This window comes from Rhamphochromis sp. 'chilingali' (assembly GCF_963969265.1).
Source record: "Rhamphochromis sp. 'chilingali' genome assembly, chromosome: 20".
NCBI lineage: Eukaryota > Metazoa > Chordata > Actinopteri > Cichliformes > Cichlidae > Rhamphochromis > Rhamphochromis sp. 'chilingali'.
Genome location: NC_137947.1, coordinates 31,597,189 through 31,619,024, shown reverse-complemented (window position 1 = coordinate 31,619,024; position 21,836 = coordinate 31,597,189). Strand labels below are relative to the sequence as shown.

Genomic DNA, 21,836 nt, shown 5'->3' with positions numbered 1-21,836 from the left:
GCTCCTCGCCCTCAGAGTTCACACCATCATAGTTATAAACATGTGAAAGTCATGTCAGGACAGGAGCAATCAACTTTCTGCTTTTTAGCACTTTTGTGGCGGCGTCCCATCACGCCCCGCCCACCTTCGGTGCTCTCTGATTGGTCACAGCTTGTGTCACTCTGGGGTTAAGCCGTAGGTAATTGGTCGTTGGTGTTTCCCCTTCTCCCCCACTCAGCGGCCATCTGGGGACTCGGGTCCGACTCTGTGGTTACTGTCCTGCGGTGAGCTGCTCCAACTTTGTCCGGGGTCAGAGGCAGAATACAGGCGGAGACTTCACGGTGCGGTTTCACGGCTCTTCCTGGTGGACGTGTGCAACAGGAGGTGACTGACTGAGCGGACATTTACCGGAGCTGAAACTTTTTTCCAACCTCAGGAGACCGTTTGGAGGAGGGAAAAATCAAGAAAAATGGCAGACAGCGAGGAGCATCAAGTTTCTTCCACCACTCCTATGTTCAACGACGAGGTGCACCATTACCAGGCCGAACCGGACCACTACCTCCTGGATGACGACATTGTGGACCTCGTTGGCGGGGCTAAAGACGCTTTGGAGCGGCACCGAGCTGAAGATAGTGTTCCTGACGACTTCACGCAAACTTCCCTCCCTGATCTAAAGGAGACGGTAACGTTACCGGAGCCAGCCCTCAAACCGGCAGTCCCAGACTCCACCAGCCCAGCTTCTGCCCACGAGGAGCCTGAAGTGGCCGCTCCCAAAGCCGAGCCGGCGAGTACAAAGATCGCACCGGAGCCAGAACCTGCCCCCGAGAGCGACGCCCTCCCAGTGGCCGAACCCCGAGAAGCAGCGCCATCCCCCGCAGAGGCAGCAGAGCGATCTGCGGTGACAGCGCAACCAGCGGCTCCCGCGTCGTGTGAGTATCACTGATGGATAAACGGCAGGACAGGGTTATTCGAGAGTGGAGGGACACCTTTAAGGTCTATTTTTAAAGCCTTTTACCTAAAACTCGGTGAAATGCACCTGGATATTTTTTTCATTTTTACCGGTTTTCTGTGCACCTGAATGGGGAAAACGACCTGCAGATAAAAATAGGCGGGGTAGAGTGCTGCCTTTTCTCCCTTGGACACGTTTAACGCCTGGTCTCAGTTATGTTGTGTTAGATTGTGCTAAATTTGTGTGGATTTCTCCAGGGTGTTGTTCGCTAAGTGCTTAGCCTCTTAGCCGCCTAGCGATGCTACCCCAGAGGGGAGCGAAAGGTGCTTCATCACTGAGCCTGGCTGCTGTTTGCGCTAAATGGATGGGAGGTAGACTCCTGGAGTCACGGAGCGTGTTTTCTTTTAAAAACGAGACAGTTGCGGTGTTTTTTTTGCGCACGCTTGCGTTTTTTTATGCTAGCAGGCTAGCCCGGTTTTTTTGCTGTGTTGTGGTGATGCGGCCCACCTGTTCGGACAAACAGGCGGCAGGAAGCAGGCTGTGAGCCGATGAGGTGGCAGGATTGCACCATTTATCCTCCAGTTATCCACCAGAGGCAGCCTGCTTCCTGTAACTAACGGCACTGGGGTGTTTTTGGAAACATTTCCCGGAATAAACGCGGTTTGTTCCACCGTTATCGGAGCCGTTATTGTTATTAAACCGGGCATCTGTTCTCCGCTCGCTGCGTGTCCGCGCATGCTAACGGTAGTTGCATCCTGGTTCCATTATCGGACACACCCTTTATTCCTTCTCCCCCCCAACAAATTAAAGCAGAAGCGTCAAAGAAATGCTGTCAGATATGTTTGGCATGAATTTTCCTTCAGACATGAGTTAAGAAAATGAGGCAGACAAATTAAATTGTGTGTTTTCTCTATTGTGTTGCGTGAGGTGGACTCCAGCGCTCTCCCCTTGTAATGCTTTATTTTATAAACCTGTAATATCGGAGTCAGAATCACAGCTAACACAAACCCGTATGAGATTGGTTCTTTGGATCTGTTTGCTCTGATTTAAGCGGCGGCAGGATAGACATGGTCGCGTCCGATAATGGAAGCATGCGCGGTTAGCAGGGAGATTAGTCACAACAAAGGAATCCGCTGTGCGTCCACTCCCTGTCGGCTTCCACACCGCTCCCAGAATAACCCCAATCAGCCTTTCATGATTTATTTTCCTACCCCGGCTACCCACACCCTCACCCACCCCCACAATCTCCACCCAAAAACCAACACCCCAGATCCCAGAAAAAAAGAATCAGCTCCAGAGGCCTCCAGATCGGCTCTGCCGCTGGCTGCTGGGGCTCGGTCCTGCTCCCGTGGCGTTTTGTGTCATGTCTGGACTGCGTAGACTTTCAGGAAGTGCTCCATTTCAGCTGCTGCCGCTGTTGTTTTTGTTTATCTGGTGGAGTAAATGTGGCTTTCGGCAGGTAAACAGGCCTGAGCTGGAGCAGCAGCAGGCAGGGTGGGGCTGCTTGGCGAGGCCACAGACGGAGGTGGAAAAACCGCCTGTTACAGCAAGCAGCCAGAACAAAAGAGACGGAGCGAGAAAGAAATTCATCCATGTCTGAATCGATTCCATCACTGCCAGCTCCATCACACACACATTAACCTCCTGAGAGACCTGAGGCGAAAATATGTCACCGTTAAACACGATTTCCTCGGCACACAGAAACCAGGCCACGCTCAGGAGGTGACCTGAGAGTAGGAGGGAGAGGAGATGTGAATTCTTCTTTAATTTTGGGCAATTTGAGATTAAATTAAGCTTTTAAATGCGTCCTTTGTTGCATTTTAGCCCGTTCTTGCCTTTCTCTTTGTTTCTGGTCCACAGTGCCCTCTTGTTTGATGCTCCTGTGTTTATTGCACGATTATAAAGTAATGAACAGCCTCGCCTCTTTTAATTACTGCGCTCAGAGCAGGCATTACATGATGAGGTGTTATTAATGTGCCCATGAAGGCCTCCAGATTTCTCTGCCTCCAGCAGCCACGACTGTTTTAAAAACCACTTTTTAATATTTGAAACGCTTCAGTAAAAACAACTGTGTCTGATCACAGGAAGCTGCCTCCACTTTATTCTGGCAGATGTATTATGACTTCAGCGCGTGCTGGAATAATCCACCTTTGTTGGAGGTTTCTGTGTGTTTATTACTGAACACACACACAAAAGGCAGCTGGATAAAATCCCTCTTTAGATCCAGTGAGATCAGTATCAGCTGAAGTGCTTCTTCAAAGCAGATTTTAAGGAACTCGAGGGTTTCTAACAGATCTGCCACACAGGACAGTGTGCAGGAGTGGAACAGTCCCGTCCCGCCTCCCTTGTATCCCTCGGGTGGTCGCCACCTCTTTAGAGCTGGGCCCGATCCAATCAGTGCTCTGGACAAAGACCCAGGGGTCCAAATCTAAGTGGTCAAATACAACAGCGTCGCTCTTCCTGCCCGAGCCGGTCGCCTCTCCTAAACTCTGCTCTTCCAACTTATCTGAGAATATTCGGTAAATAACAAACTTTAAAAAAAAGAAAAGAAACGCCCAAACTAAGAAAGGAGGGACTAAAGGCCGTGCAGCAGTCAGGTCATAGTTTAAATGTCTGAGGACAGAAGCAGGGCGTGTTTTCATGTAGTGAAGAAAACACGCCGTCTCTTTGGGAAGTTCAGCTGCTTCCTTCTGATGTTTGCTGCCCGTCTGCGTCGATGAGGCGAGTCGGCTCATTTTTAGTGTTTTTGTACCTCAGAGCCAACAAACGATCCTTTATTTTCTACAATACCAACGTTCTGCTGCTAGAGCTTTTAAAACAGCACGTTTCTGATCACACGTAGAGATGTACGTGCAGCGCGAGCTGACCACGGGAGCATGCGTCATGACAAGTTACCTTTTTAAAAATATGTTTGTTTTTGCTTTGAGATAAAAACGGGCAGAAATGTTGGAGCTCGATGTTTGTCATGTTGTTTGTCAGAAGAGATGAAGGTGCTGCTGCCTCTCTCCTCCTCGCTCTCGCACAGATTCAGGTCGTCACCTTGAAAAAGGTGTTTGCGGCGAGTTTTCGTCCTTCTGCGGCGCGGTGACAGACAGGCTGTGTAATCGTTTGGGGCTCGCCGTCGGCCTACATCTCATTGTTTTGGGGTCACCTACATCCGTCAGTGTCTGTTTGTGAGGAGCTGCTGGTGTGGTCAGAGTGATGGTGACGCATACGTGTGGTTAAGTGCGACTCCACCCGGCACAGCAGCCACGCCCGCTCTGTTTGTATTTTACTCGGTCAGCAGCAGCTCTGAGTTCTCGTGGCGACGAGCTCGTGTTAATCTGATTTAATCCCGCCTCTTATCGCTGCGATAAGCTCAGAGCTTGTAGAGCTGTGCGGTGAAAGGTGATACCTGCCCGCGATGAACGGATTCATCAGACGAGGCAGAAAACTGTGTCATCTGTTTGTTTTCAGGCTAAAGAAGCTCTGATCCGGACTTCAGCTTTCACGTGTTCGGCTGCTGCAGACGCAAAAGTGTTTTAAAGTTGGCTGGACTGCAGACCTCTCACATCAGAGATGGAGCTCTGTCATAGGCAGACGTCTAACAGAGCACATGTCAGAATAATGCAGTCTTCTGACAGTGGCTGACTTCAGCAGTGGTAGCAGCAGGTTGGGAAACGTGTGGACTTCCTTGAAAAGGCAGAACAGACTTTGTAGAAAAGACCTCCAACTGTTTGGAAGGGGATCATCTTTCAGGGGATTCTGGGAAAAGAATAAATCTGACCTTTTTCCTTTCCCAGCAGGTACCAGAAGTGCTAGTTAGAATTCTTGGCTAACCTGGCACCAGCCAGCAGCACCTCTCTCTTTGTGACAGGAAGTTGCAAGACGGGTGGAAAATAAATCTGAAATAAGAAGCCCACGTTTCAGAGACAAAACTGCTGAAGAACGAGATGAGTGGTAGAATGGAGAATATCTAACCTGGTCCATCAGACGAGACTTACTCTGGACTGGTTTCTAACTCTGATGTCAGATGGATGACGGCGAGTGAATCGAGGAAGTGGAAGAACAGATCCATGAAAATCTGCACGCTTCCATCCGTCCTGTTTAAATTTGGGTTTATTTGGCCTTAGACGTCCCAGCCAGGCAGACGCCGGGGCTCAGAGGAAGGTCAGCGGACGTTACGGGCGGGTTTGATCTGGTTTAGCTGGAGGCCAGTTTCCCTCTCAGCCTGAGCCCCGTCTCTGGGGACTGGGTCAGATTAAACATAGCAGTGTCACATGAGTCCACACAGGTCCTGGTTTGTGTCACAGAGGTTGCGTGGGTTCAGTGTGTGGACGGACTGCAGTGGTGTCTCGGGGTTTCCTCCTCTTTAAACGCGCTGCTGCGGTTGGACGAGCGCACGTTTAAGAAGGCGGAGTTTTGTGTTTAGCTCGAGCGGCGAGGAGAGATGCTTGGAGCACATTCCTCAGTCGTAAAGTGTCGGGGTTAAAGGTTCGATTCCTGCAGCAGGCCGAGGCGTCGCTGCTGCTGGTTATGATTGGTAATGCTCACACCTGCGTATTATTAATGTTGCTGTTACACTTTAGGGCTTCGGGGCTGTTAGGTGGATGTAAAATGTGTAAATGCAGAGATAAGTAGACATATGAGCAGTGGAGGAGCGTCAGCTGAGTCTGGGAGTCTGCTGAGAGCCATCGAAACCTAACGTGACTCCATGTTGTGCTTTGTTACCTTCATATTAAAATCCACAGGTTAGAGTTCAGATTTAGTCGACTGTGACTTCATGTTAAATGTCCTGTTCGGTTCCATCGCAGGTCTTCTCCATCGCTGGAAGGCAAACCTCGACAGCAGAGGTAACAAATAAAACTGAGCTTTGTAATCAGCTCAGCTTCACTTTGTAATCAAAATCAATTCATTAATAAATCTGATAATCAGCTTATGATTTAATCAGATTATTCACAGAGTCCTGATTCTTGATTTTCATCTGTAATAATCACAAAATGACGAAAGTTTCCTGTCGGTGTTTTTGATTTTGGCCTTGAGCTCAGAGGACGTTAGAGATAAAGATGGTTTCTGGACCTTCATGAAACTTCACTGATGAAGAGCAACGTCATTCCAGCCTGTACACAGTTCAGACTTCTGTCTTTTAATAATCTAATTTTATGAAAGTCTGAATGAAAACATTCTTTTTAATCTCTTTATGAATCATTTCTTTGTTGGCTAATGAAGACGTTGAGTTAAAGATGGAGGCCTGTGTGGAGCCGGCTAATCAATCCGATTTTAATTTCATTATGATCGTGGCTTCCTACAGCTACGAGAGGAAGATGATGATGAGTGTTTCCTCTGAGTGCTCTCAGCTTGTCTCGTGTTCAGTCAGTCGTTCTCGCTCCATCCTAAAAACACAAACTCGTGGTGGACACAGCCACGGTCACTCTGGTGGGACCATCATTTATAAAATGAACTTCATGTTTGATTCAACGCGACCACAAAGTGTTTGCTGAGCTCCGAGATCAGCTGAGCACAAGTTCCACCCTCAGTGAGTCGGAGCTGCGTGCTGCTCAGAGGAATGCAGCTCAAAGATGCTTAATCATTGGCTCACCTGCAGACGTCCGTCCTTTGTAAACAGTCTCTGTAGGGTAGGTAAGAGATCCATGTAGGTTTGGATGTTAATTATTTAGCAGCTCCTGCTGTCCTCAGCCGGTTGCTATCCAGAGCTGCAGTATCTGCTGCCTGTGTTTGAGCTGCCCTCTGCTCATCGGGCGACACCAACCAGTCTGTAAATATATTAGCACATACGTCCCAATCTGGACACAGGGGTGTTGTCTGTGTTTGTATTTTGGGTGTTAACAGTCCTGTTTTTCTTATGTCCACTTCTATGTAGACGACTCAGTTTTATGTGCTTGCGTTCTGAGAGTTTGCCTTTTAATGGTTTTTGGCCCTTTTTAGCTCAAAATCTCTGATTTCTTCACTTATTCCAGGCATTTCTCTCGTTTTCTTTCACTTGTGTTGCTCGTTTTTCTGAGTGCAGCAGTGTAACTGTCAGTCAAAGATTAGTCTGCTTCTCACGTCGCCTCTAATTTCTATACACAGATGTAGAAAAGCCAAAATCAGCCAAAACATCTTTCTCAGTTTGTCCTTTAAAGTTTTAAAGACCAGTCGGCTCAGCGCAGGAGCTCGAGCTGTATGTCTGTATATTTACTTGATCGTGTGCAACAGTTGCATTAACGTCGACGTCTGCTTCTCTTCAGCCGGCTGTTCTTAATCTCAGTGAGAACTGGACTTGGATAAAATATGGTGCATTAACCGCTGCACGACTGCAGGAGCAGTCTGTGTGTTCGTGCTGCTGTGGAGGATTTTGTTGGAGCACTTTCCCTGTTTTTGTCCCATCACATGTAGGCAGTCATCTGTTTGGGGGAAACAGCATTAAGCTCATTAGCAGGAAGAAGCAGACGTTTTCAGCACGTCCTTAATGTCATTCGGCTTCATTTGGTTTAATCGGCCGATTGCTGTTGGCTCGAGCTTTCTGACTTGCACAACAGTCAAGTTTCCTGTCTGTGTGCTGATGTTGTGTAACCAGACGAGTTTGGAAAACATCTGTCATATTTGACATTTTTAGAGTATTTTTGGATGGATAGTCGGCGTGTTGCTGAAACCTCTGGGTCGCCCTCGTGTTGCGTCTCCTGTGAAAGCTGGGAAAACCTCCTCACGTCTCTTCATAGCAAATCGTCCGATGCTTTACTGCCTGTCACCATTTCTCTGACCTTTTCTTTGTCATCTGCTATCAGTTAAAGACACGTCCGGCCTTTAACGCGTGTTTACGTAACTCGGAGAGCTTGTTCAGGTAGCACACGGTGCTCACGTCCACACAAACAGTAACAAACATGTTTGATTCATGTTGTCAGTGCGGTGAATTTTATGCTCTTTTATATTCATAAAACTTCTGTCACGTTGCTGTTTGGTGAAATCATTACAGCACGAGCAAAGATTGCAATTTATAGAAAGTGAGATGATCGAATTATTGTAGAACAAAGTCTAATTCTGAAGCCATCAACGCTCCTTCACCTCATAAATGCTCTGAATTAACATCATCAACACCTGAGAGCTGAACAGCTGATCGTTTTATTGGCGCTAAAAGAATTTGAATCATTTTAACTGTTTGTTTGGTTTTTGGGAGCAGCAGAAACATTGATGGTGAAGCTGTGATGAAGGCTTCTTGTACCTGGAGAGGGTGTAAACTGCTAACGTGGTGCCCAGTAAGCTAAAACGGCTCCTGGCCTCCTGCAGCAGGGACTGAGTGTGAACCACAGCCTGCAGGTCTGATGAGGGGGTGAAGGCGTGGTATTGATGGCATGTCCGATTGCACAGAGGCTGTTAAACGCTGTAAGCTGTGTGAACTTCTATGCACAGCTGCTCCTTTTTGAATAAAAGCATTAGGTGAAGAAGCCCCCTGTGGGCGTCCACGTTTCTCTCTTTAACGCTCGGGAGCTGTGATTAAGATTTTATCCCGTCACTTGAGGCGTAGAGACCCACTTTTGGCTTTAGAAATCTCCTCTTCAGTTTGTATTGGCGATGATATCTCTCTCTGTTCTCGGTCTTTTCCCTCTGAGCTTGCATAAACTCACTTTCTGCTGCTTTCTCTCGTTTCTTCCACAGATGTACCTTCTTCTTCTTCTAAAGCTCAGCCTCATCCTCTGATGCACTTCCCTACAGGCAAGTCCTCTCTGCTCGTCTCTTTCCCCGTCTCGGTCATTTATTTTCCTCTTCAGTTCTTTATTCTTCACTCTTTGTTTTAAAATAACTCATCGCATGGAAGAAGCTGTAGGTTTTTTTACGTCATGTGAGCATTTACACGGGATGCTTGCCGTGGGTTTGTTAAATCTGACTTTGCCTGTGTTTGTGTTGCATTGTGATTCACATGTGACTGTTGTAGAGTAGACTGACCTGAACTTGTACGAGTAGTTTGTAGACGAATAATGATTCTCCTCAGGTTTGTGCATTTGTTAAATTATATTTTGAAAACTTAATTGAGAGGAATCATTATCTGTGGTCACCTAGCAGTTTGTTTGACACTCTGGGCATGGTTTATTGGCGCCAGACCTGGGGAAACATTTATTGCACCACCAAACGTCAAACCAAGGTGGTTTACAGACCAGACAAATGTGGGCAAACCTGACTGTGGATGGTAGTCGTGTAAGTCCAGTTTATTCCCAAAGAAACAGACCCAACTCTAACATTACAGCTATAAAAGTTGTTTCTTTCCCTACTTTAGGTGGGTTTAAATTAGGGCTGCTCAATTAATCGAATTTTAATCACAATTACGATCTGGGCTTTCAACGATCATTAAAAATGACTGAGCCGATTATTAGCCCCTCCCTCGTGCTTTACTCTCGCGCTGCTCCGTGTGGCAAATCGAGCGCACCTCTCTGCATTTCGAACACGCGTCACAACAATTAAGAGCAGCGGTCTCCAATATTTTCATGGACCGGCCTTTAAGGTGTCGCGGATAAATACAACAAAATAAAACCAGTACCGGTACAGAAAAAAAGAAGATTTATTCATAACACACGTGAAAAGACCCAGGAAAACCGAGTTAACGATAAAAACGATAACAAAATAACGCTGAAAACCGATTAAAAACCCTGAAAACTAGAGCTGGGCGATATGAGATTTTTTCATATCACGATATGTTTTTTTCATTTCAGGCGATAACGATATCTATCACGATATAAGCCAAATAACTATATTTGTAAGATTTAAATGTGCCGTTGCTCACAAGTAAAATGTGAAATAATCAGCAGCTTGTTTTTATTTAAATATTTATTTCCCATAATAAGTTCAACAGGGTAGATGTACTTAAGGAACATGAGACTTTTTCAGATAAATAAAGGCAAATATTGCAAACTACACAAAAGGCAGCCGCTAAAGCGTTTAAGTTTCAAAATAGAACAAACAAAACAGACTAAATTGTCAATTCCACTTAGAAACAAAATATTAATTGTAAAAATAAATCTTAGTTTGTTTTACAGAAGAACAGACAAAACTGACTAACTTTTGTCAATATCAAATAAACTGAGAACTAAAAGGAAATTCTCAATCTCTCCTTGTTGTATAGCTGAGCTTTTCAAACAGTTTTAACAGTTACTTTAGTCTGACAAAAGCCGAATGACGAATTAGCGCTTCCAGTCAGAGACTGAGGCTACGTCCACACGTACACGGGTATTTTTGAAAACGGAGATTTTCCGTTTTCGTTTTAAAAATAATCCCGTCCACACATAAAGGCAGAAATGAAGGAAAACGCTGCTATGAACATGCCAAAGCAGCAGGTGGAGCTAGATTCCTAACCGTGCAGAAATGTTGGCCAATCAGAAGTCTAGAAGCCTCGGTGGGAAAAAGTAAACAAAGCTGGGGCATAGAAGCAGAACCGAGTCGTATGTGTGGAGGGACAGTAACTGTGTGTATATGTAAGCATTTAAACACTGCAGAGAGTAGAATTAACAGTATTGTAGAAATTCATTTCACCGAAACAATAACGTGGCGCACAGTGTGACGCATGCACCAGTTTATTGTATTTCCAGACTTGCTTTCGGCACAATTTACAGTGCAGCTACTCTGTTTTTTGTCAGACTTGAAATAGCCGAAATACCTTCACACTACGGAACTTCTATGGCTCTTCCGTTCGACAATCTCTCCGGCGTTGGAACCATCATCTGTTTTCTCTTCGGTCACGCTCGGTTGATTTTTCTAGTCGGCACACTCATTTCCTCCATTACGCGCTGGCTCCATTACCCGCTGGCTGCTTCCCAAACAAACACAGGGAAAATATATATACATATCATCATAAAATGAAAATGACTGTGTCTGACCCCCTCGCTGTAGAGCACGTGGGGGGGTTAATGTGCTGTACGTAACAAGTCACGTGACGTGACACTGCGGCTGTGATTGGTTCGGCTCTGCGCTACTTAATTTGGATTGGCTGACCTTTTTTTTTTTTTTTTTTTTTTTTTTTTTAAGAGGACAAGAGCGGCGAGGTCTATCGCGATAGCTTAATTTCTCTATCGAGTAAAAGTTATATCGCGATACATATCGTTATCGTTCTATCGCCCAGCTCTACTGAAAACTAAACATTTCACACCTGAGCCTCAACTCTCGCGGCCCGGTACCAAACGACTCACGGACCTGGCCCGGGGGTTGGGGACCGCTGATTAAGAGGACCCGAGGGAAGCTCGGAAAGCTAAGCAGAAGTTATTTGGAGAGGAGAGTGACGGCCGTTGGTTGAAAAGAGAGGTAAAAACCTTCAGTGGTGTGGAAACATTATGGGTTCAGTCAGACGTGGATCAAGTAGACACAGTGTGTAAACTTTGCTACGGTGTCGTAGCTGCACCACAGAGCAACACTGCAAAGTTCACTAAACATAGATGTTTACATTTTTCATTTATTTCTTATATTGCAAACATTTGCACTGTTATCAGTATTTGTACACTATTTTAGATTATTTTTTGACAATCTTTAAAGTCATCATTCAACACATTGTTATTGTTAAATAAATATCGTCAAATAATCGAGATCTCAATTTCAGTGAAAATAATCGTGATTATCATTTTTGCCATAATCGAGCAGCCCTAATTTAAATTCATATTTCCAGCACTTAAAGAATGTGTTTTATGCCACTTAGGAAATAAGACAACAGTCATGCAGTCAATCCCATTTTAGCAGGCGAACTTCAAAGATAAGCTTACAATCTATGATATTGTCGGCTTTTTGTGCAGGGAGATGATTTTGTCAGTATACTTAAATCCCATCACATTATGGTTGGTCAGTAACTCTCATAACAAGAAATCGGTATGTGTTTAGGAGTGAACCAGTACTGTTAGCAGAAGCAGGAAGAGGTTACCCGTGAAAAATCCCCCCATGTTTTTACACCGGTGGACTTGCCTGAGCCCAACAGTGACTGCTGACTGGCTCAGGACAAAGCATTTTGTTAATTATTATTATCACTTGACTTTGCCCATCATCTTTATGCACATCACATACAGTCATATCAAATATTTGTTTAATGTGATGTCAGTTAGTTTGAAGGTGAGTAGAAGTCGAACAAGTGAAAGCATCATCGAAGCCAGCACTCATCCTTAGGCCTGGAGTCCACCTTTGAGAAAACGTGATGGTGTTTTTCATTAGTCACCTGTTCCTCCCCGTCAGTCCTCTGAAAGGCAATATCTCCCAGTGAAAAGAACACTGCTGATTGCTTGCATAAGACCATATCAGCCAGTCAACCCTGAGACTATTTCAAGAGGGGATGCAGTGACAGCTGGGCTGAAAATCTCTGCTCATGAAAGTTAAAATGTTTGAAATAATCATTAAATCTAAAAAACAACAACAAATGTGTTGGTTTACGATTAGGTTGGATCCAAAGTCAGGTGTTCCAGCACCAAAGCAACGTTTGTCTTTTCTAATCTATCTGTTGTAGGCATTACATTTATATACAATCCCAACAATGTCTCAACATGACCATGTTATACTGGATCTGGTCCCCAAACATTAGACAAGCCCCATTTCTTTTCAAACATAAACTCCAAAAATATATTCTTTCAAGCCAATACTGTAATATAAAAGACTTAAAATCACACACAACGTATTAGTATTTAGTATTATCCTTTTAGCTGATTGTTTTTGGGGTTATACTGAACTGGTCTACCAGCCACCGCCACCTTTCATAGCCGTTGTCTGGTCTAAATCTCTGAACCTTTTCTGAATGTTGTTGGTAGCTGTTCTACCCAGGTGTGGTGGGCACTGTAAGGAATGGAGTATGTCTTTGATATGTGCTGTATTGCATTCTCCCTCCTCCCTCTCTACTCAAGCACTTGGGCAGAAGGGTGATTCCCCTGCTCCCATCTCTCCCATCTCCCCTCTCCACTCCCCCGACTCTCTGGAAGAGCTCTCTTTGACCGAGAGTCCCAACCAGCCCCCTGCTTCAGGATCTGCTGCACCCCTGGGCTCCTTCTCCACTGAACCCCCTGCTACTCTTTCCAAGGACATGCCTTGGGGGGGTGACTCTGGACCAGGCAGTAGTAAGAATAAGGAAGACCCTCTAGATCCATTAGCTGGTCCTTACCTGAGTTTAGGGAAAGACCCAGGGCCTCATAATCCATGCGAAGACAGTGGCATTTCCTTTTCGCCTGACGAGAAGCTGATTAGCTCAGACAGGTCTTCCACTGGCCCCTCCCCCGTGAATCCCCAGATGATGGTCCCTGAGTCTCACGTTGCCTCCTCTAACCCAACAGAGCACTGGGATTCACCATACCTAGCTTCTCAAGACAACACCAAGCCCTCAATGGATTCCTTCCCCAAGGACACGGCCTCCATTAACCCCCCAAGTTTTGAGCCAGACCTGCACGGCAACCAGTCTGACGAAGAAGATGACTTGATGTACGAGGTGAAGAAGAACAATAACCCATTTGATGGCTTTTCCCCACTTGCGGACAGCGGCTACTCACATTTTGGAGACTCCAAGTCAGACAGCAGAGCATCTAAAATGTCCGATAGTCCAACTCCCGATCTGGTCCAGTATGGGCAGATTGGAGAATCCCAGGAAAATCTACCATCTTTCTTGGATGAGGGAAAAACATTTGAGCCCGGCAAGATGACTGCCGACTCACTCGTGCAATCGATGAATCAGTTCTCATCTGGTCTCAGAGATGATGATGATGATGATGAAGAGGAAGAGGAGGATTCTGCTCTGCCGCCTTCGCTTCCAGACATCCTGAAGTCTTCCCCGCTCAACCCCGACAAACTAGACTCCGGCTCCTCTGAGGGAAGTCCGGAGGAGCAGAGCCCCATCCTCGAACGAAGGATGATGGAGTCGCCCAATCCTCCGATCAATCTGTCTGCTAATAACCCCTTTGCTTTTGAGGCTAAAGTTTCCCTGCTGAAAGAGATGACTGAGGAGATGGAGGGGAGAGCTACAGATAAAGAAAAAGCAGAAGATGACAAAACCTTTGGCGCATTTGATCTCGTCAAAGAGGCCGAGGAAACTACCCCAACTAAAGCAAAAGAAGAGGAACCTGTCAAGATTCAACAGAAAGATTGGTTTTCAAGCCACGATTCTCCCAAAATGACCGGAAAGTTTGAGCCACTCGACTTCCAGAATAAGAAGACCCCTGCTGAGGATTCGGATTCAGAGTCTCCAACAGCAGACTCCCTTTCGCCGGTCTTGGAAGCAATGGCAAAGAACCCTGCCAGCTTCCAGGTGGAAACTGACAAGAAGGACCTGAAGATGGAGCTGGAGGAGCCGGAGATGGCCGAGGAGGTCTCCGAGCATGAAGTCTCCTCTGAGGAATTTGAATTCATCGAAAGACCACCTAGGGGTGTTATTGACGAGTTTCTTGAAGCTCTGGATACTTCCAAGTTTGCAGCCTCCAAGCCCCCGGAGATCCCCATGGATGATGATCTCAGCTTTGGACAAAAGGATCCAATCGCAAAAGTAGCCCCGCCCCCGGAGGTTGAAGAAGAAGCTCCAAGTCAGAGCTCCTACCGCCTCCTCACACAGGCCTCCCCCCAGAAAAGCAAGGCTGAGCTGGAGAAGCTCGACATCCAGCAGCCCCCACCCCCCCAAGCTCCTACCACCCATTCCCCTGTTTGCAAACCAGAGGAGCCAGCGGCGAAGAAGAGCGCGGAGGGCGGCAAACCGTTTAAGATGCCAAACCTGAACATAAGAGCAGGTAAAATAACCCAGTTCCAGCATGGATACCACCCCCCACTACACTTTTACTGGCACTTCCATGTTCATCCACATAACTTCCATCTCCATTCTTAGTTCCCCTCCATTACTTTCTTCCATCCAACCAACCAGTCAGTGTTTCCTTTGGTTGCATCGTCTTTTTGCATTTCTTTGAATCTTAACATTTGCATTTTGTAGTTGTGTTCCTCATCGTTCGACCTTTTGTTGGATTTTGTGCATTTGTCTCATTCGAGTAACACCATTTCTGTGCATTTGATCACTTTATTTTTTTTATGTTTAAAAACACGGTAAGTAAAGCTGGTTTTGATTAGTTTTTGTTAAATTTTGATTTGTCCTTTTTAAACCTAAACTTTTTAAACAAAGCTTATAGAGTAGAATATACAAACACTAGTCCACCAGGCGTTTCTGGTTGCCTGCTGAGCATTTTTGTTTTGAATTCGATCATCTTACTCCCTGGTTTTATCTTCCTCCCTCTGGACATAACCTGAGATGTTGGACTGAAACCCAGCACTACCTCAGACCCCAGCATCCGCTCACATGCACACAGAGAACCGACCACACCCTGTTCCTGAGTTTTACTACATGTTTTACTGTCACACAGGACTGTGTCAGATTTCATGCTCTGAGGCTGAATGCTTTAGTGTCATTTACTGATAACCTGTGTGCTGAATAACCTGAACTGTAATGAGTCAGGAGGACGTTGTACTTTCCGCCTATAAACTGCTCAGGACTGGATGTTCACATTAACATGACCAGAGCTTTTTAATGAGCCGAGTGTACGTTCACTTATCCCTGTGAGCCCAAAGCTGCTCTAAACATCGCCTTGGATCTGTATGATGTCACTGAGGGAGGCCCCCACCTGCTGTCTGTCACCTTTGGGATAGTTATGGTTAGATTTGTTTGGACTGCAGCTCAGTGATTCATCTGCAGGTCTATTTACTTTATTTTATTATTTGTTCAGCCTCTGTGGCTTCGGTGGTCAGTGTGATAACGCTCCCTGGCTGGTGCATTGCAGGAAACCGCCTCAGTTATTAATATGTTGCATATTATTCCTGCTTCTGTCTTACACTTTTGTTGAAATGTTCTTTACCAATTGCCCAAAAGAGGCATTTTGGGGCCTTGAAGCAGCTTCTGCTGCCTCCTGTAAAACGCAGAGCGGATTTCTGCACAGTTCCAGTTCCTGTTTCGTCTGTTTTTGGTTCGTTTTCATTTTGCCCTGAGGGGATGATTGGAGGAAAACTGCAGCGTGACAAAGTTTCTGTGAGCTGAGCGGCGGGTTGATCAGAGTTTATCAGACAGATGCAGAGTTGTGTCCTTCGGGGCTTGTAGGAGGCGTCTCTGTGAGCGCGGCAGAGCGTCATCTTCCTTTAAATGGCCACTGATATCGATCAGCTCACAGCAGGCTGTGTAAGCGGACTGTGGTTCTAGGATGAGCTGCCGAGGCTTTAGGTGTGTGTGCGCGTGTGTGTGTGCGCGTGTGTGTGTGCGCGTGTGTGTGTGCGTGTGTGTGTGTGTGTTGGGATCTCCTGTTAATTAAAGCCTCCTCCTCCTCCCTGCATTGCGACACTGGCAGCCCCACAAAGGGTTCTCCGACCCAGAAAACACTCAGCAAATGTTCTTCATTATGCAACCCGAGGTGCAGCGCTGCTGTCTGAGCTCCTCTTCCTCACCGATGAAAACATCAGCTCACTGATTTCCTTACATGTGTGAGCACACTGATTGCATCAGATGTCTCGTTTTGTCTGAGGCTCAGTTTGCTGTCATTTGTAACAAAAGCAGAAAATCTTTGAACTTACGTATAAAAACTCGAGCTTTCAAGATGAGAAATAATGTCAGTCAGTGCTGGAAACCGCAGTTCCTGTAGTGTCCAGCAGAGGCAGCAGTGAGCCCGTCACCATAGACTCCCATGTAAAAACTTTACAGCCTGACACAAACTTTTGTTTTGGCAGAGAACGTTTCAATAACCCACCTGGATAAAGCCTTGCATTATTAGGGGTGTGGCCTCTGACGGGCAGCTGTTTGCCAGTCTTCACCTCAGCTAACTGGCATCCCTGTGACTGTGTTTATGATGATGAGTTTAATGTAAACAGTGAGTTGTGGAACAGTTTGAATGATGTGACTGGAGAAAGCTGTGACAGTCTCCTGATTCATAACACAGATCCAGCCCGGGACGTCCTCCTGGCCTGACCCGATGACATGCTGGATAACTGTGCCACTGTGTCCACATTATCAAATCAAAGCTGCTCAGTGCTTTTATTTTGGAAGCCAGAGGGGAGAAAGCTGCTGGAGCGTGTCCAGCTCCCCGCTGAGGGAGAGCTTCTGCAGGTTTCTACTGTGGGGAATGCGTCACGTCCCCACTGGATTACAACAGCAGAGGGCAAAGTCATTCAGAGTCAGATGAAGGTGGAGGGTCACTGTGTGCAAACGTGCACTTCCTCTTTATGTAATCATCTGTTTGCACAGTGAAATCACTGCAGCTCAAACTGTGGGCATCCAGCTGGAGACTGAAGTTCACATTTAGACGACTTTCTCGTAGCTCGAGCCTGCAGGAAGAAGCAATCACGAGCTCTGAGCACAAATATGTAAAATGTGTCCCATAGAGGAGAGGTGATGGTGTGTTTGCTATCAGACCATCTCGTGCACATTGTCAAAGCACAGATAAGTGATGACGTTTCGGTAACGCTCCCTGAGTTCGCTGTTTTAAACTGATGCAGCAGGAAAGTGTGTGACGCTGCACATCCTCCACCCAGTGGTGGGAGGCTGCAGTTAAGTCAAATACAAATACAAATGTAGTTAAACCAGCCGGTGTTGCTGTTGCACACAGTCATGCATTAGCGAAATGATGCTAATCTTAACGTGATGGAACAGAAAAGCAACGCTCGGTCCGAGCTGAGGAAGTTTGTTTGTGGTTTGTGTGGAACTGTGATGAGGCCTTTATGTGGCTGTATGCCACACATGCAGCAGTAATGTCCAGGAGGTTTTTTGGATTAAACGTCCAGACTTTGGGCCTGGTTAAAACTGAGCCCTGAAACTGTTTCAGTCAGATGTGTTTGCTGATGTGGCTGAAAGAGAGAATAAAAGAGGGATAAAGGACGTTGGTGCCCTCTAGTGGCTCAAGTTAATAATTACCACTCTGATGACACTAGTGCAGCTCAAAGCCTCCTGCAGGTCCTCGGTGCTTCGTTCTGTTCTTTAAAGCTTTTCTGCCTTTATTCATTTTCTCAGCCATAATCACCTTGTTGGTGTCAGTCACAGTGGTTTGAAGGCAGATCTGATGATCAGTTTCATGTTGGAGAACTGAAAGAAATACAAACATGTCTTTGCAACGGTTTGATAACAGGGGGCGCGGTTAGTTCGCAGTGACATTAGATAGTGATTAGATACTGAGTGGAACAGAAGCCGTGATTAACCGATCAATAACAGCTTATTATTGACTTTAAACTCATGGTAAACTGACTGTGTGGATTTGGGTCAGACAAAAACACAACATGTAACGACTCTTTGGCTGTTTTGTGACATTTTTTTAGACTAATTTCAAAGTGGTCCTGTATATAAAAGATGGATGGAAAGTCCTGGTTTTGAAGTCTCAAGTTTTCTGAAACCAGATATTACAACCAGGATCTGACCTCCCAGTCACAGTTAGCCAATGAGCGTCATGCTTTTCCTCTGGTCCGTTTTGACTCTAATGGAGCCAAACTTGACAAAACGAACTTCATGTTTTATTCAGTAAGACTTTAAAGCCGTGACTGAGACCAGGAAATAGTTTACTGAGCTCAGAGTCCAGGTGAGCAGCTGGCTCAGTGTCAATCAGACGTAAGGAGTCGCCCCCTGCTGGACATTAGAAACAATTGAAGACACTGATTGCACCAAAATCTGCAGCTGAAGAACAATAAGGCGTGCTGTGCATTAACTGCACTGACAGCCCGTCCAACAAGGATTGTGTCACTTTGCACTCATTAGCTGGTATCTGTGTCCTTGTGATGTGCCCATGCGCTGCATTAATATGGTCACATGAAACAGCCCAGCATGGCTGAATTGTTTCTGAATGCGGACAAACCAGTAGGTGGCGTGGCCGTCTTTTATATACAGTCTGTGGCTCGAGGTTCCTGCATCGTGGTGTCATCGCCTGCTTCGTCAGCAGATTTCGCTGTGACGGGATGACAAAGGAAAACTAGGGGGACATCCAAAGAAAAAGGAACATGATTTTGGCTTTGTGTGAGGAGGAGGAAGCCAGAGCAGGCAGACAGGGAGGGTGGAGGCTGGAGGGAGGAGGGAAGGTGGGGGTTAGGCTGAGCCGGTTATAGTTGCTGCGTCAGAGCGCTGGCAGCAGACAGTCAGCTGACAGCCAGCGGGAGGGACTTATTCGCCCGCTGCAGTCACCCCCCCTCAGAGGAAGCCTTGCTCAGGTTCTCCCCTCCCTCCTCCTCCTCCCTCCTCCTCCTCCTCCTCCTGCAGCCCGACACACACACCTTTCCTCACACTCTCTCTGTGCTGCTGCCTGTCGGGTCCCTCTCTGAGTGGAATGACTGTTTGCTGATCGGACGGCATGGATAACAACTCTGTGGACAGAAAGGAGTGTGACGCTGCCGCCAAGCACTGGAAGGAGCAGGGTAAACCTCCACCTTTCTGCCTCGTCCTCCTCCCGCAGCTCCGCCTGCACACACCGCTCGTGTTTTACCGCTCTGACTTTCCTTCGCCTGCGTTAGACGCCCACGTTGTGCTGAATTAACCTGAAACTCTGCAGATGTGTGCGGCTCAGGAGTCTCTGACTCGCTTTAGCCTCGTTTAGCTTCCTAAGAGGTGAACAGCTTGACCTCAGAGCAGGTTTGTGGGGTCTGTCTCGTGTGGGAGCTGCAGAATTTTCTGGCTTGTGTTCGGGTGTCGTCCCTGCAGCTCCGGGACCTTTGGACAGTCGGCCAGTCAGCCACTGTGACCAAAGGTGGACAGCAGGAAGGAGGAGGAGGGGAGATCGGAGAGAGGGGTGACGTTAGCTGGCAGGTTAATGATTGGCTAATACAGTGGGCACATGCAGATGAGCTGGAGCAGCAGCAGCATGCGTTACATGAGGGTCGTGTTAGAGCTGCGGGACCTCGATCTGCTGGTTTCCTTGTCCTCACGTCTGAGCATGTCCAGCTTTCTGTGAGGAAACTCAACAATTATCAGTTTAACAAACAACACATTTCTTTATCTTGGACATTTATTCACATTTTTAATCATTTTCCACTAAATTTTCCAGTTTTCTGCTGCTTGTCTTTCTCGTGTGATTGGAAACATTCAGTTTTGGGGGATTTTAGTCGTTATCCTGGCTCTGTTTAATATCATGTGTGCTCAGCTGGGAGCGAAGTCTCGTGTCTTATGAGATCCGTGTGCACACTAGAGCTGGGCGATATAAGATTTTTCATATCATGATATGTTTTTTTCATTTCAGGCGATAACGATATCTATCACGATATAAGCCAAATAACTATATTTGTAAGATTTAAATGTGCCGTTGCTCACAAGTAAAATGTGAAATAATCAGCAGCTTGTTTTTATTTAAATATTTATTTCCCATAATAAGTTCATCCATTAAGCGGACGTGAATGGATGGATGAAGTTCAACAGGGTAGATGTACTTAAGGAACATGAGACTTTTTCAGATAGAAAAAGGCAAATATTGCAAACTACACAAAAGGCAGCCGCTAAAGCGTTTAAGTTTCAAAATAGAACAAACGAAACAGACTAAACTGTCAATTCCACTTAGAAACAAAATATTAATTCTAAAAATAAATCTTAGTTTGTTTTACAGAAGAACAGACAAAACTGACTAACTTTTGTCAATATCAAATAAACTGAGAACTAAAAGGAAATTCTCAATCTCTCCTTGTTGTATAGCTGAGCTTTTCAAACAGTTGTAACAGTTACTTTAGTCTGACAAAAGCCAAATGACGAATTAGCGCTTCCAGTCAGAGACTGAGGCTACGTCCACACGTACACGGGTATTTTTGAAAACGGAGATTTTCCGTTTTCGTTTTAAAAAATAATCCCGTCCACACATAAAGGCAGAAATGAAGGAAAACGCTGCTATGAACATGCCAAAGCAGCAGGTGGCGCTAGATTCCTAACCGTGCAGAAATGTTGGCCAATCAGAAGTCTAGAAGCCTCGGTGGGAAAAAGTAAACAAAGCTGGGGCATAGAAGCAGAACCGAGTGTATGTGTGGAGGGACAGTAACTGTGTGTATATGTAAGCATTTAAACACTGCAGAGAGTAGAATTAACAGTATTGTAGAAATTCATTTCACCGAAACAATAACGTGGCGCACAGTGTGACGCATGCACCAGTTTATTGTATTTCCAGACTTGCTTTCGGCACATTTACAGTGCACGCTACTCTGTTTTTTGTCAGACTTGAAATAGCCGAAATACCTTCACACTACGGAACTTCTCTGGCTCTTCCGTTCGACAATCTCTCCGGCGTTGGAACCATCATCTGTTTTCTCTTCGGTCACGCTCGGTTGATTTTTCTAGTCGGCACACTCATTTCCTCCATTACCCGCTGGCTGCTTCCCAAACAAACACACGTGCGGCTTGGCACTTGTGCTGTACGTAACAAGTCACGCGACGTGACGCTGCGGCTGTGATTGGTTCGGCTCTGCGCTACTTAATTTGGATTGGCTGACCTTTTTTTTTTTTTTTTTTTTTTTTTTTTTAAGAGGACAAGAGCGGCGAGGTCTATCGCGATAGCTTAATTTCTCTATCGAGTAAAAGTTATATCGCGATACATATCGTTATCGTTCTATCGCCCAGCTCTAGTGCACACTTCTGCCGAATGAGGTCTGCAGACATCAGCTGAGGGCTGTGAGCAATCACTTTCACAAGCTACAGATAAACAAACAGATAAACCATTATTGTTGTTGTTGTTGTTGTTGTTGTTCCTGCTGCAGCTTTTACCGTGGTGACTGTTTGACCTTTCCCTGGCTCCGGACTGAAGCACAGGTGTGTCTGATGTGACCCGCGTGCAGGTGACTGATGGTTGGATGTCAGTCGGTCACTCGCCGTCTGAGTTTTTAACATCGTGTTCCTGTGCTTGTTATTGGTGGGCTTGTCAGAGTCCTCGACCCTGCTTTGACCCTCTGGCCATCTTGTTTTGGGTTTTTTCTGTGTGGATTAAATGTTTAAAAAAATCCAGCTCATGCTTTGAGCTTCTCTAATCTG

The 21,836-nt window shown here is 46.0% G+C and overlaps 1 protein-coding gene across 2 annotated transcripts in view; it reads left to right on the top strand.

The window, feature by feature from the left end:
• The first annotated feature begins 200 nt into the window (after nucleotides 1-200).
• Nucleotides 201-21,836, top strand: part of LOC308388743 (uncharacterized protein) — a 36,315-nt gene continuing 14,679 nt past the window's right edge. Inside the window, exons 1-3 of one of the 2 annotated variants that reach the window (XM_080869626.1) lie at nucleotides 201-908; nucleotides 8,561-8,617; nucleotides 12,763-14,622. In XM_080869626.1, coding sequence (XP_080725752.1) covers nucleotides 449-908; nucleotides 8,561-8,617; nucleotides 12,763-14,622 — 2,377 coding nt within the window. In that variant the 5' untranslated portion in view covers nucleotides 201-448. The remainder of the gene's footprint in view (nucleotides 909-8,560; nucleotides 8,618-12,762; nucleotides 14,623-21,836) is intronic. The other variant, XM_080869627.1, reaches the window with a different exon arrangement.